We start from the raw sequence: 16,092 nt of genomic DNA, 5'->3' as shown, positions 1-16,092 counted from the left end.
ACTTTTTTGTGTTGGATTAATGAAAAAGTCACACATTTTACTTTGATTTTACTTGAAACAATGAAGTTCAACGTTGCGTTCGTATCCCACGTCTGATTCCATGAAGGAAGCTTCACCAGGGACAGATCCGATACTAACCAGGGTGCTGTGGTGGCGCAGGGGTAGAGCACAACCCACATGAGGAGACATTATTCTGTTGCAGGTTCGATTCCTGGCACTTTCCTGTCTATCTACTCTCAAATAAAGGCCATCTAAAATCCTGGTAAAAACGAGATTTTATTAGATTCCTTCTTATTTGAAGTAAACTAAATGATTTGAGTAAGAGTAACTTAAATTTATCACTGCTAAACACACTTAATGCATTAATTTATAAAAACTTAATTGAGTTGGATGTCACGATATATATTGAGTTGGTCAGACGTAGGATACGAACCCAGCATTGAAAGTAAAAAGTTCCTTTAACTTGAAGATTTAAGTTGAAATTTTTCAGTTAATTGAGCACAAAAAAGTAAGTTATCTCTAAACCAAAAGAATTAAGTGAGATTAATGTAAATAAGTCCATAAAAAGAACTACAGTCCAAATTAACTCTATTCTATTCTATACTATAGTGTTGCTAACTTCACTTTCAGGTAATGTTTGCACAGAGACAACATAGTCTTTGCAGACAGACAAATAAACCCTCTAAAACAAGTTTGCAAAAAGATTTTAATTGGCATCATTTTGATCATTCTTGGTTTAATTTACAGTTTATTCATTCTTGTCAAACGTAAACACATCTTGTGGTTGTCTTCAGTAAAAGTAAATGCTTTTGCCGGCATCTCGAGCCCCTTCCCTCCCTCCCGCACCCTTTAAACATAAACCAACATAGACTGAAAAGCGCATTCTCCCTCAGACACGCTTGCATATTCAGATCCTACAAATGACTCCGCTAACGGGTACGAAATTTTCTAAATGCCACGTACTTTAAAAGCGCGGACAAACACGTTCCACCTACATACATCCTCCCTTTCACTCCCACGCACGCAGACACACACACATAGGAAAAAAAAAAACACACACACACGCTAAAACACTCATACACATTCTGGAACCCTGCATGTATTTATAAATTTACATTACAGTGCAGGCTCAAACGACACCAGTTCTGTCTGTGCATTCCCAGTTGGTTTATGACATGCTTCTCAGCAATATTATCAGCTGCATCTTTTTGCACAAGAATCAGCTAACGGAGTGTATGCTTGCACTGAATCATTCACCAAGAACTGTCTGTGACCGGCTGAATTACATCTATTTGTCTAAACAAGCAAAATACTGCAGTACAAATCCAATAGTTTTGAGAAAAATGATAAAAAATGGTACGATAGCTTATTGAGCAAAGGCCTAAGAATGCACATTAATAAATTATGTAGATAAATACACTTTAATGTCAAAATAAGAGCATTTTAAAAGTAAATAAATAAAAACGCACAACATTGTAATTTGATTAAGGTTTGCCTACGCAGTATAAAAGAACTTCTCATAAGTTTCACATTCACACATTTTATTTTTCTTTTGATTTTTGTTTTTTTTTTAATCAAGACGGTGCCACAATTAGCTTCAGAAACCGGAGAGCAGACGCTGCATTGGCCTCGATGTCACTACCACATCCGCCATATTGTGAGTTCTCCTTGGAAAGCAACAAAAGTTTGAGTTCGGGATGAAACACTAAAGTTTACAATTAAATCATTTTTGCATTTTTTTTTTTTTTTTACTAGAAATAATGTTAATGAAGTGGAATCTGACAGAGAGTCTGTGGTCAGTTATGGGAAGGAAGTTTTCCAAACTTAAAGACTTGGAGCTCATAATCCATTTGTCAAAATACCATTGTAAAAAAGAAGGTTAACAATTTTAACAATGGTTTGTAGTTGCAGCAGGAGCAGCAGTAGGAGGCTGCATGGTGGAAAAGTTGATTTAATTGTTCCCTTAAAGCAAAAAGGTCCTGGGTTCAAATCCTGGTCTTGCACAGCTTCCGTTGCCCTGTGATGTATGGTGCAGTTTTAGTGCCAACATTAAGACCATTTCCCACCCAGTGGTGGTTACTCCCATCATCACAGGTGACCATATCCAGCTACTGGTCTGATTTATGATAGGCAGGCATCAGAAACCAAGCAATCAACTAGTTTTTTAGATAAAGTTTTCCTTAAAGAAAAAAAAGTACGAGACGCAGGAGACCATCCTAGGTATACTAGTCACAAGCCTATTCAAAGCTAGCTTAAGTGAGAAGTCTCCTTCTCTACTGGCACTGGCCTCTCGGTTACCATGCCGACCTATCAAGAATCAGATCAGTAGTTGGCTTTGGGGTAGAGATAACCTCCTGTGACAAGTATGTAGTCACCACTGGGTGTGTAATAGTTCTAATTATGGCACCATGCCATAGTGATGGATGGAGCAACCCACCGCTTGCCCAGTTCCTACTGGAGATGGCAGCAACCCCCCGCCCAGCGATAAGGATAAGAAGGTATAGAAAATGGAAAATTAGTGCCATATTTTCTGGACTAAAAGGAGCACTTAAAAGCCTTTAAATTTATTTTAAAAATCAACTGTGCCCCTATCAATCCTAAGGGTCTTATATACATTGTGCTGGAGTAAAACAGCGCCCTCTAGTGAATTAGTATGGATTAATTCTGGTTGTGCTTACTGACCTCAAAGCGATTTTATGTGGTACACGGCGCTCATGGTGATCTGTCAAAATGTTTTAGTTACATTACATTACAGGTACAGCGGTCAGGAGCATCGCAGAGTAAGAGACGCCTGACTTATCTGACTGTTTTGTTTTGCTCAATGCGCCTTGGATGCTTTACATATAAAAAAAGATCGGATGCAGAAAATACTGTAACTTAACTCATCAGTGCCAGCTTTGCCAGCTTTTCGCATGTTTACACATGTAATTTGATGATTAATCTTTGGGTTGAGTTCCAACTTAATGAAGGTGTGAAGGCGACATTTCCATCACCCTAATCTTTAGTTTCCTCCAAAGATTCTCTATGAGATTCAAGTCAGAAAACTGACTGGGCCACTTCATTGTGTTAGTTTTAGTTCCAGTCAGAGGAAACAAGTTGGTAATAACGATTAGTACTACATCTGTCAGGGATAACAATACCATCTAGAAAATATCTTCATATCATTTAGGTTAGAATATTTCTTCAATTACTTTAAGAGCTTTGTGATGCTAGCACCATGGTTCATACAGCGTTATCTAAAAAACTTGGGAGCAAAACTTTGTTGTTTCCATAAAAATGGCTCTCACAATACGCCGTATGATCCGGATGCTCATGCTGGGTCTATTCTTCCATGACTACAGATTGAGATTCTAAGCATAATTTCTCCTCAGGCACCTGCCGCACTTTGGCGACTGTATGGGGTCGTCTCCGTGGTAACTGGGACTGCTGCAGTGGCTATCAGCCCTGATTGGCTGCCAGCCCCTGAAGTGGAGGGGAAAAAAACCAAAAAAAAAACAGGTAATCTGGGAGTGAAAAGAGGGCAAGTTGCTGCTGACAGTTTCTGAACAATTGCAAATTAGAGGCGGTGCTGATTGCTGCAAGGAGACTCCCCCCAGCCCCCTCATTTTTTTTCATCTATTTTTTTTTTTTTTTTTAAAGATTTGACATCTGGAACTTTTCTAAGCCCATTGCTGGAGGTAAATGCGGCGGAACAAAACACACGTCTATGCCACATCTAGTGCGTCTAAGTGCCGTCAAATTACTAGTCCAGGGTCTGTATTTTTCTCGGGTTGTTACAGTGCGAAGGCAGGAAATGCAGACAAAAGACTAGTTCTGAGGGGCACTCGGTACCCTTCGAAGAAAAGCAGGCTTTGAATCTGTGCCTATCACAAAGCCAGAGCATATTTGATGTCTGGAGAAAATGGATTACTGAAAAGCCCTTGGATATTCTTATAAATTCTCACCCTTTTCCCTGGGCTTTTATCACCAGCAGCTACCACACACCAGTATGAAAACATTCTACAATGTCCAGGACAATGACAGTCGTTTTGATTACTCACTAATCATATAAAGGCCTTGTTACAGTTTCCAAAGTCCATCTTGTCTTTTTTTTTTTACCACATCAAAGTTCGGTTTGATGCAGCAAAGCCTTAAAAAAAAAAAATCCACTCTCGAGTTTAAAGTTGTCATCTTCTTCAAAGCCAACACAAAAACCTTCCTTTCATCATCCGATGAGAGTTATGCTTCAGATTTTCTGTTTTCTATCATGCTACAAAAAAATCTCTCATCTGCATCCAATGAGAGCAGCACGAGAAAAATTGGATTCTTAATATCGGTTGTAATCTCCATGTGGTCGCCACACCTGCATGAAATATTGTAGTTTTCATGTGATGCAGGTGTAAATATGACAGCAAAAAGGCCTCGCTTCTTTTTTCTTTGTCTTTGACTTTTCTTCGTTTAGCTATCACATCTTCACAAAAGAAAAAAAAAAAAAAACTTGTAGGGATACAAAGCCCTTTGGAAAAGACGGCCCAACAAGCTCCCTGCGACGGTCGCTAGGACAACAGGACGGCCAGCACGAGCATCGTTGCCACGGTGAGGAGGAGGCGATCACGCGACGGGCTGCTGCCACTCACGCTCTTCTCCAGCTTGGGAACTTCAGGGTTAAATTCATCTGGAAAACAAAAAGCATAGAGAAAAAATAAATAAAATAAGCAAAACCGGAGGGGAAAAAGCCAGGATGAAATATTGCTGTATTATAAATTAATCAATTTAAAATCGCCGAACGACGCATGCAAATCGGGCTTTCACATATGCAGGGAAAGAGGCATGAAGCGATTATCAACAAACTACCAATTATCATCAGCTACATATGGCCTTTCCCTGTGGGAGAGGAAATTAAAAAAACAAAGTCGTATTTGATGTGTGTTTTTTTTTTATGTGTTACTTTTTTCAGGCTAATGATGTTTTTGTCCTCGAGGGATTTCAATCAAATCAAATTACTATGGCCTTAGCATTGATTTGACACAACAGAACATTAGCTGGAGGGGAAAGACGGAGAAAGAGCTCGGGGAACGTGTTTAGGAATATTCAGTAAAAGTGGATTGCAGGCTCATCATGCTCATTTCCTAACTAATCCTTCCCATTATCTCTACAACATAAGGCAAACAAACAAGACAGAGCTGATTAAACCATCACAGGTCGTTAGATAAACCTGAGATAAATGTTGCTCAATTATTGAACACAACACAACGTGCAAAAACAAACCACTTACCGAACACAAAATTACTTTAGATGATTGCTTATGTTTTCACTTTTTGACACATTTCAAAGTTTCAGATTAGATAACATTTTACATCAAAGATAATCTACAATACTTGAATTGGATTGAGAAGCTCTAGCATGACCTTAAAAAAGTCCAATGTAGCTGAACTGAAACAATTCAGCAAAAAAGAGTTGGTCAAAATAAAATCAATGTGATATACAGCTCCGGAAGAAATGAAGAGACCACTGCAAGATAACCAGTTTCTCTGATTTTACTTTATGTAGGTATATGTTTTAGTAAAATGAACATTGTTCTTTTATTCTATGAACTACTGACAACTTGTCTCTGAAATTCCGAGCAAACGTTTAGTATTTATTTGCAGAAAAACAGATGCAGTGCTTTCAGATCTCTAATAATGCAAAGAAAACAAGTTTATAATTATTTAGAAACAACAGTACAAATGTTTTAACTCATTAAGAGTTCAGGAATCAGTATTTGATGGAATAACTGTGAGGTTTTCAATGCAGTTCAGTGCAGTGGGCTCTTTGTTTTTCCAGAGCTGTGTATTACTAGATGGTAGTTGCTGTTACCAATTGGAAGGTTTAGAGGCCAATTACTTATTTACATTGGTCCAGGTTGGTTTGGACAGATTTAACCCCTTTATAAATGAATAATCACTGTTTGAAGCTAAATAAGTAATATTAATAAGAGGGTATTTTTCTTTCACAGCACTATAAAAGAAGGAAAGCAAATATGTTTTATTTTAAAAAACAAATGTAAGCTCATAGATGATGTCAGCTTTAGTGAAGCACATCAAAACATATTTAATTTGTTGGGTTTACTTAGATGAGGAGCTGGTATTTATACGACTTCTACAACTACAACTTGAATTATTAAGGTTAACTTTAACATGCAGTGCTCTGCTTTCTAATGCAGAGCTAGTGTTGTTGTTCCCAGAAATTGCAACCCAGGTAACCATAGATCTCAACATAAATTGTTGGACAGCATCCAAACGCTGCCAGATCAAATGTCGTACATGCAACCTGTGATAAAATCAATATACCTGTGCCAGATAAATCCTCTGTGTTCAGAGAGTAGAACAAGTTGTACAGACAGACAAATAGCTTACATTATAATCCCATCATCACCTTTAATATAATCCCACTGTTATGGAAAATTACGATTACAGTACGCGAGGTAAGATTATTCAATCAATGTTTATGTAATACTCTGTGATGTAAGAAAAGAAAATGTTTTAAATTGTAAAAAAAAAAAAAAAAGCATTGTATTTCACCCAGTGTTCTAGTTTTTATTCTTGGAAAAATGCAAGGATAAAATTGCTGATCGGATCAACTCAAAATAACAACAAAAAAAAATCCAATTTCTGCTGATCTAAACCAGAACCAGATTCATTTTGCCACACTGATGTTATAAAAGTTCAACCAAACAAACTGTTTTTCAGCATCTGTCAGTCTGCGAGTAAAAACATGCAAGATGATGAGCGATAAGCAGGAACAACAACCAGGCTGCCTGGAAAACTGAGATAAACGGGTTTGACGTAGATTTCTCTTTTGTTCCTAAAGAACAACATGCGTCTGTCTTTACGTCCAACACTGATATTTACGTGAATCCACAGCAACATCATCTATCGTGACATCGCTATGTGAAAGCTGGACAGGGAATCCAAAGCAGCACAGCCTCGGGTGAAGTCTACAGGTCACATCAGGGATGCTCTGGAGGCGTGACGTACATCCGCAGAACCAGAAGAACATTTGGTCCCTGCAGAAGATAACCGGCCTGACATGGAACGCCCTCTGGTCAAAACGTTATCCCCAAAATAAATGATTTTGTTCTTTCTTTATGCTTTATTTTTTGAGTTAATACTGTGTTCATGTCTCCTGGGGTTTATTAAATGATGCAGAAGCCAGCGTCTCTTAGCCGTTCTTTAAAACAGAAAGATATCTTGCATCTTGCAGATTGAGCCAGATGTTAAGGGAGCTAAAAAGATTTCTGCAAAAACTGCAGCAAGAAGTGGCAGCTTGGAGTCTCCTGATCGCCATAGCAACCATTTGATCCATCTATATACCAAACTAAGTAGATCCTTTTCTGTGCTAGCGACATAAAAGGTTTTCTGAACTCTACTCCGGCTCAGATGAGACAAAGTAGAAAATATACCAGGTGGGTTCGTGGTAAATAGGACGAACAGCAGGAAAAACATGTCAAATTTACATGTTGGTGCGGTGAGCCCCTTTCCAAACATCCTGGAAACCCTGACATGGTATCAGGTACTTTATCTGGAATAATGGGCAGTTTAAATATTTGATGACCTCTGTCAGAAAACTAAATATTAATTGCGTATGGATCTTTCTGCAAGACAATAATCTAAAAACATTTGGCCAAATCGACACACAAATAGTTCGACAGTAACAATAAATCAGCCTTTTTCTATTGACCTCCCAATCCCAAGACCAAAGTCCAACAGAAAATTTTGCCTGTCAGTCCAAGAGAGGTAAAAATTCTTTCAAAATAGCTCTCACTGTGTGGCTGAAAAGCGTAAAACGTTTAATAAAATGTTGTGTTATTGTAAATAGTGTTATTAGTTAACTTATTTTGAAATGTCTAGTATCTGTCACGACATCTTCAATGACTAGTCATTGGTTAATCAAGTGCCACTGTGTAATGGTATTGTAAAAGAGAAATCTCAGTGCAACATCATGACTTCAAAGAACGCAGTGCCACTAAAAACACAAATCTCATTGTGTTCAAAAACTCAAGTCCTTTGCAGTCCTAATGGGATCTGATTTCAGTCAAAAAAACCAAATACGTAATGAATTATTACAGGTCGAAGCATGTTCGTACAAAACATCCAAACTAGCTCTTAGAAGCTTGTTTACAGGCTCCAGTAACTTGGACACACTGCAGAGTAAACATCTCGTCTAAAACCCTCGTCTTTCAAGAAATCTTGCAACTGAAGACGACTGTGGGGGAGGCCGAACGCCTCAGGGCTGCTGCAACTTATCAAAGGTCTCCAGTATGGCACCTGTCTCCACGGTCCAAATTTAGGATCCAGGAATCAATTTCCGGCTGCATTTTTGCCTCCGCGAGGCCCAACAGCACAACGGGAGGCTGGCAGAACGGCTCCTGTGTCCACAGAAAAAACACCCGAGGCGTTTCCGGCGAGATGAGAAGCATCAACTCCGGACTGTCGATAGGTGGGGAAAGGTTGTCTGGGTGGATAAATCTTCCTGCCAACGACGCTGCAGTAATGGTGGATTTACAGCGAGCCACAAAACAGCATGAAGAGACGCACATCTACATCTGGATGGGGATAAAATACACAGTATCTCTGAGAGTTAACTACTTTCAGTTACTCCTGATTTTTTTTTTTTTATTTCAAATAACACCCACATTCAAGAAGTTCAGCCAAAAGCTTATTGTTTCATTTCAGAAAGACTTTGATTAAGCTGTGGATTTTAAACAGGCTTTCAGAATGACTGAGTGCTTGGTCAGTGCATTGTTGAGACCGCAGTCTATTTATTTTATTGTTATTGCAATCTGTGACACTTAGACACTTGGTTTATTCAGTTCAGAGACCACATGTCTATTATTTGGCTGTTACAACAGCAGAGGCGGAGCGCCACCGCTGCAGGGTTCACAGAGTTTAGAGATAAAGACGGATTCAATCCTTTTTTTTTTTTTACACTTTTTGAGAAATTCTGCACATTAGTAGGCTGACAGGGCTAAACTGCCCATTTTCATCAAATCACAAGCCACTTGTTGCTTGTGGAAGGTTTGTAGCAGATGAACGAATAGACGAAGAGACAAGATGCTTTAGGAAAACAAAAACAAGAGCTGTGAAAGTGTTACTTCTTCTTTGCTTGTTTAGTCACACTTAGATGATCCTCAAACATAATTTAATATCAGAGATAACCGGAGTAGCTACTTCATGTTGTTATACAAATGCTATTTAGGTGATTCATTGACACTAAATGTGAGAAATTAGGCCTGAGTTTGGCGAATAAAACTGAACTAAAAAATAAAAAATAAATAAGAGACCACTTTAAATGATCAGTTTCTCTGATTTTACTTTTTATAGGTCTATATTTGAGAAAAATGAACATTGTCCTATGAACTACTGACAACATGCCTCTGAAGTTTCAAGCACTTATTTAGTACTTATTAGCAGAAAATGAAAAATGGTCAAAATTACAAAAAAGATGCAGCGCTTCCAGACCTCAAATAATGCAAAGAAAACAAGTTCATATTCATTTAGAAACAACGATACTAATGTTTTAACTCAGAAAGAGTTCAGAAACCAATATTTGGTGGAACAACCAGGAGGTTTTCAACTGACTTTTTCCAGAGCCGCGTTTTTCTCTTTCAAGATTTAACGCAGTTAGTAGATTGGTTTTTCCTTAACAAACTACATCAACAATTGAAAACATTTTTCTCACAGTTTGTCTTTATCCGATATAAAAGTTTGCTTGGGGATAATTCCAATGTGATAAAAATAGATTAAACTGAAAGAGGAACACTGTAGATAATTAAATCAACAATAAAGAATCACTGCTGCTTTCTCGTCTGTAAGATGATCAGCAATAACACACTGCCCCTATTCATAAATAGCATCGTAAACAAGCCAAAAGAATTGAGTTGCAGAGAGTAAAATAGCAAATCCAATTACTTCATAGTTCATCAATCATTTCGGTGGGTTGCGCTGTGCACTGGACCAAGCAACATTAATTGCAGAGATGTGGAAATTCTTTCTTAATAGGGCAACAGCGAGCAAATTAGACAAGATGACAGACGGAAAACAAATAGTGGCCTTGTTCCTGAAAGTGATTTGTAAGTGCTGCTCTCATGCAGACTGCAAATGGCCCTAGTTTCTGGAGAAACGACTGATTAAGTGTGATGAATGTTTACAGCGGACTGTCTGAGTAGTAGTTAGTTGTTCTCCCTTACTTTTCTCGCCCAGGTTAGTTAGGCTGACTGTGAAATTTCTCTCTGCAGAGGATGCATTTAACTTTTGCTTGTTTTCCCCTTTCATGGTTTTCTGCATGTAAAAATCTGCAAAGAAGCTGAACTAAAACTTTTAAATCTGGGACATATTACCAGTGTTAAAACGTAACCACCATATACTCCATCCTGAGTGTCTCCATTTGGAGTGATGATTGAAACTCCCCCAGTTAGTTTAGCATAATTTGCTAGAAATAAGCCTCGTGTTATCATACAAGCAGAACGCAGAGATCGTACCCTGGTAACAGAGCAGTGTTATCCTTAAAACGCTGAGTTAAATAAGGAAAATGTGACGCAGAAGGTTAGATAATTTAAGAAAAAAAAAGATGGCAGAAGGGCAAACATATGCGATGGAGAAACGTTGATGCTGCGCCAGTCTGTGGGCTGGTCTGGACCTGAGGCTGAATCAGAGAGTGGGAGTCCAGCGGTCAGTGGGGCCACCGGGGGCCGTGTTGTAAAGCGAGTGAGAGTCTGTGCGTGTGCATCAATGTGTATCCTCCTCCAAATGTATTCAACAGAATGCATCACAGCACTGGAGGCTGTCATATTTTATTATTTCCTGCCAGCGAGTGTGTGTGTGTGTGTGTTTTATATTAAATTCTATGCAAGCTGGAGCCGGAGTTACCACTGAGCAAGTCGTCCACCACTGAATTTCTCTTTTACTACGTTCCTTCCTTCCCTCTACACTCTGTTTTTCTTCACCTCCCTTATCAGTTTTATTTTTTGTTCCTCGTCTGTCCGTTTTGCTTTACTGCTGCATTTCTCTCTGTCATCTTTTATCTCGCCGACTTCCTCTTCTCCCTTTAACTGTGAATCCTCGTATTCTCTCGGCTCGAGCTTTTCTTTTCTTTCTTCCATTTTTTTTTTTTTTTTGGTTGGTCTCTGTTGGTCATGGTTTCCATCTCAGGCGGGTCACATTCTCTCAGACCTTGTCACAGACTGCCACAGTGACCAGAAAAAAGCGTAGTAAATGATTCCCAGCAAAAGGCTTTTGTTTGAGGTGGTGATGGGAAAAGACAAAGGAAAATACAGGGTTTACGTAACCGTTTGACTGAACAACTCACTTGTTCTCTGACATTTGCTCTCCTAAGGTAAACACAAACCTTTAGTTTACTTGTAAGACCTCAATTTTCTTTGTGGAGTTTTTGTATGTAGGAAGAAAAAGCAGCTGAAATGGTTTTCTGAAATAACCTCAGTCGATCTTAGTGCCTTTGGGCCTGACGGATTCAAACAATGAACTCATCCCGACTTATTTTAATGGTTCTTTGGGGGCATTTGCATCACCGTGCAAAGATTTTCTTCCATATAGTCCCTAAGTAATCGTTCTGTATGCCTCGCTGTGCTGCTCATTAGGCTCATTCTCATGTAAGTTAATGTGAGGTCATGAAATTTTGTGTCGCATTCTGACTGGATTAATGCAGCTGATGGAGGAAATAATTAATCTTACAATGACAATGATAAATGAACAGTGTAATAAGGTCAAGCAATGAGGCTAATTCTGTTTCAGAGGTTTGGCTCAGTCCAGCCCCATCATTTATTGCAATTATTATGTTAACACCTCCAATATAAATGATTGCTGGCTATAACTCCAGAAATGTCGACTTACTGTATGCCGCTATGCGACCTTGATTCAATAAATGTCTGTTTACCCCAAATAATGACTGCAAAAACTTAATCTGAGTTTCTAAAGCCAAAGTTTCCACCTCTCAGGAAACATTTTGATTAACAAATACAATTAGACATGTAATAATACTCAGTTAATGGAAAAACACAATGTAGTTACATTTTGTGACATTAGTCTGAAAGATCCTATATGATCCTCTAACTTTTCCACAACACTCCAATCATAATGTCTGCACCACTTTACCCAAACTTGGTCACTAAATCTATAGTGCAAAAACGATGGCTAAACGTAGTCTGGTAGAATATTTTGGCTTAGGGTGAATTTATTTTGGCATTCTGGTTTGTTACATTTATCTCAACCTGCAAATGAAAAATAAAACAATAAAACAGTGTGTGAATCCCTGCTCACTCCAGAATGATCCAACTAAAGTATGAACAGCCTAAATATTTTAGATTTTTAGAAAAAGATTACCAACAACTGTTCAGATTATTTTAAAAAAAAATTGTAAAATAGTGCTGTGATTCAGAGACAAATTTTAATGTTATGAAAAATTCATGAATAAGATATCGCTTTTGAATTTTGTTTAAAATATAAATCGGTAATTAAAATTTCAATTAAAAAATATCCTATTGACCCCAAAGGGAAATTAAATGTTGTTGTAGCTTATTTAATTGAAGAGTTATTGTACATGATGGCTGTGGGAAGAAAGGATCTCCTGCAGCATACAACACATTTAAACAAGCCTCTGACCAAAGACATGACAGTTTCATGAAGAGGATGCTCATAATCTCCTTCATTTCATGTAAAAATCTTTCATTTCTGTTGGTTTGTCTTGTAGACATCTTCACTGCTGTGTCTCCAGTCTCAAATGAGCGCCGCATACTCGACTGACTGGACATGAGCAACATAAAACTCAGTAGGTGCTCAGGTGCCCCGTGGGAGAATGGTGCCCTGAGTGGAGAGCCAACCATCCATATCAAAAGCCTCTAATTAAAATGTGTGCAAATCAAAAGACCTAAATAGCCCAAAAAACCAATTTAGGAAGATGTTCCACCACTTTTGTCTGAATTAAAGCATATAAAAATAAACACCATTACATAGTAGGAGCATTTTCAAGTATTTTAAATATCTGCAGGAATCTGACTCCAATTATTTTAGAGGTTTTATGGAAGCAATGTTGGAAAATATGAGTGAAGAGTTGCAGTCCAGCTCTAAGCAGTTGTAAAAAAACAAAACAAAAAAAAACCCCTCATGTTTTCATGGATCGTCTTCAGCAAATCACAAATAAGAAAATAAACAACAACTCAACATTTTTCCACAAACTGAGATGGATATCAACCTGCCAGTATGGATTTTTTTCTCGTTTTTGTGTCGACTAGCCACTTACCAATGTTGTGTATTTTGATGTTCGGCCTGACTGTGTAGTCGGGAGAAGTTTGACTGGAGTCGTCGTCTGCCTGAGAGGCTGAGGAACGCAGCAGAGACAGACAGATGGAGAGAGAAGGGAAAAGAAAAACGGAGGAGAAAACAATTATGGGAGAGACATACACACACATACACACACAGAGAGAAAGAGAAAAGTGAGATTTGCAGCATGATCAATCTGCGCACTTTAATCGGTCAGCTTGGTGGAGTTAAAGTGGATTGGAGGAACAGTTAAGAAATTGTGGACGGTAAATCCAGACTGCGCCTGGAGGATTTAAAGAATTTATTTAGGCAGTGCAGGACAAAAAACATTACTCTGACTGTTTGTCTAGACTTGGAATTAAATCCAGTTTGCTTTTTGAATGGATGACATGTGGGTTTGCTAATGTGGGCATGAATGGATTAACAGAGAGCAGCAGTACAAGTGTACCGGCGTACGCAGGGACAAAAATAGCAGCAGTATGCTCTACTTTGCACAGCAACGTCTATAATTCTGACGAGAAACGAAAAATAAAGGAAGGCAGTTTGTGATAATAAAGCAGTGACCAAGGTAGTGTGGTACACCAAGGAAAACTGAGCAGAAGCAGTGCTGACTGTAAATGATGGAAAGCCTTTAATCCACAAAGTTGATGGAAATGTAAGAATATTTCAGCTGAAATCGTTGCAGGTTGCCGCAACTTGGCTAAGAAATAACCAAGCTTAAATGTATGTTGGGCTGTTTCTCAGCTGAGAAAACCTCCGAAGGTGAAGACCTTCCCCACTGAGCGCCTCCAGACTAGCGGCAGCAGCAACCAGCAAACACCGGTGGAACTGCACAGTAATTCGCTCATATGAACTACAAAGCTCCAAAGAACGACTGTAAACAGCATCAGTGGCGGCATGGAGAAACATTGTAACTGAGTGTCAGTTACAATGTTTCTGTAGGAGGTTCTTAAAGAGACAGAGCCCAATTTCAAGGTGTCAGATTTATTTCAAGTTGTTTTTGATATGTACAACAATTGGAGGTCACATAGTTACTTGATTGTGGTATAAAATTATATCATATGCCTGGAAAATACATAATACCCTCTTTAGCGGGTGTTGATAGTTTAGAGTAGTTGAAGAAAGGCTCTTTTCTCTAAAAATAAAACGATTGTGAACTCTTTTGAATACGACAGTCTAATGTGAAGACATCTGTCCAGCAGCTGACGTCTGACTGCAACTAGGTCATAAAAAACACAATGTTCAAATACACAGCAGCAAACCTACAAACTCTCCAAACACCGGACGTCCTTTCAAAGAATTAATTATAACTTTAATTTAAGGCCTGCGCTACATGTAAAATTTAAGCTTCCCTTAATAAATACTGAATAATATTTCACCTGCTAAATATTATAAGCAAAGTAAATAAAGCTTTGTTAAATTACAATTATGTCTTAAAACACTGGTAGTGTTTAAAGACCATTTTCTGCTCAAACGGTGAGCCTTCTAATTGCTGCTGCTGATGGGGTTTAGTCAACATATCAACATTGTTAAACGTCAACTATGCCGCAACAATAGAGCCGAGTGTGAATTATGTAACCAGAACATTTGAGTTTCTTTTCTTGAACACTCAAAAGCCAGTTTCAGAACCAGAGAAAAACACTGATGAAGGAAGTAATTTAGCAAACACACAAAATTTAAGACATAACTGACTGTATTTCAGATGTAATATGGAAAGTCTGCATAGATTTAGGACTCTACAAGACACTGCAGAAACCCTGGTATTGAACTGAGAAAGAAAAAAAAAAAATTAGATTGAATATTTTTTTGCTGTAAAAATCAAACTTAAACAACAGCATTCAATCAATCAATCAATCAAATTTTATTTGTATAGCACATTTCAGCAGTAAGGCATTTCAAAGTGCTTTACATAATTAAAATAAAAACAGCATGTGAGAAAGAGATTTCAAAAACATAATTAAAACGTAAACAGTGAGAAAGAGAAATAAAAAGCTGTATAACTTTATTAACTTGAAACTTTGTAGCATTGAAATTATTGTCTTGTTTAGGCCATTTGCTAAATGACACCATTGTTTTTTGACGTCTGGAAAATGAGCCAGATCAAAAACGGCCCGACACCTAGCAACCCTAGCAAAGCCCAGCCCATCACCTAGCAACCCCAGCAGATCTCCTGCATGTTTGTTCAGTTGGTTTTACCACTGTATTCACTGTACAATGGCTGCTGGAAAAGACAAGTGTTTTGCTGTTGGTTTATCATTCGTAAACTACTTGCTTCATTCTTGTTGGTTGAGCAGGAGGCTCTACTTCTGCTTTTCAAAGATGCATGGTTGTATAATTGGGCATCTGTTTGCAGCCATTTTCACGTGTGACTGTTAACGCCAAGCTGGGGAGCGTGGCCAGCTGCAGCTTATGTAAAGTTAAACTTATGTAAAGTTCTGAAATCAGCTCAAAATAGGCAAAACAGAGCAGACTAAAATATCATTATCTAAGAATGATTTTGTGCAAAAAAAAATTTATGAACATGTTTTGTTCTATCCTAACCTATTTGAGGAAGTTAATTCAATTAAATGGGTCCAGCATATTACGTCCTACTACGTACGACTTTGGAATAAAAATAGTTTTTCCCTCTTTTCCCTGTGACTTGTTTCCTGTTAATGATGCACAGACAGAAGCAACGCTTTGCATTAGCCAAGTCATCATTATTCTCCCCTCTGTCTCATCTTGAAGCCTTGTTCTGTCAGGGTTAAAGCAGGCGACAAAAGAGAACGAAGGGCAGCTGAAGTCAATAACACTTCTGATG

At 38.3% G+C, this 16,092-nt stretch overlaps 1 protein-coding gene across 1 annotated transcript in view; it reads right to left on the bottom strand.

Moving 5' to 3' along the window:
• Positions 1 to 690: 690 nt before the first annotated feature.
• The window catches only part of efna3a (ephrin-A3a), a 91,061-nt gene continuing 75,659 nt past the window's right edge, over positions 691 to 16,092 (bottom strand). The window contains exons 4-5 of the mRNA XM_014987744.2: positions 13,273 to 13,350; positions 691 to 4,654 (exon numbers count right to left, since the gene is read on the bottom strand). Coding sequence (XP_014843230.1) covers positions 4,536 to 4,654; positions 13,273 to 13,350 — 197 coding nt within the window. The 3' untranslated portion in view covers positions 691 to 4,535. The remainder of the gene's footprint in view (positions 4,655 to 13,272; positions 13,351 to 16,092) is intronic.

The sequence above is a fragment of the Poecilia mexicana genome, unplaced genomic scaffold, assembly GCF_051168715.1.
Source record: "Poecilia mexicana isolate PSO_F unplaced genomic scaffold, ASM5116871v1 scaffold_11, whole genome shotgun sequence".
Classification (NCBI taxonomy): Eukaryota; Metazoa; Chordata; class Actinopteri; order Cyprinodontiformes; family Poeciliidae; genus Poecilia; species Poecilia mexicana.
The sequence above is the reverse complement of the archived record's forward strand: the minus strand, read 5'-3'. Positions and strand labels throughout refer to the sequence as shown.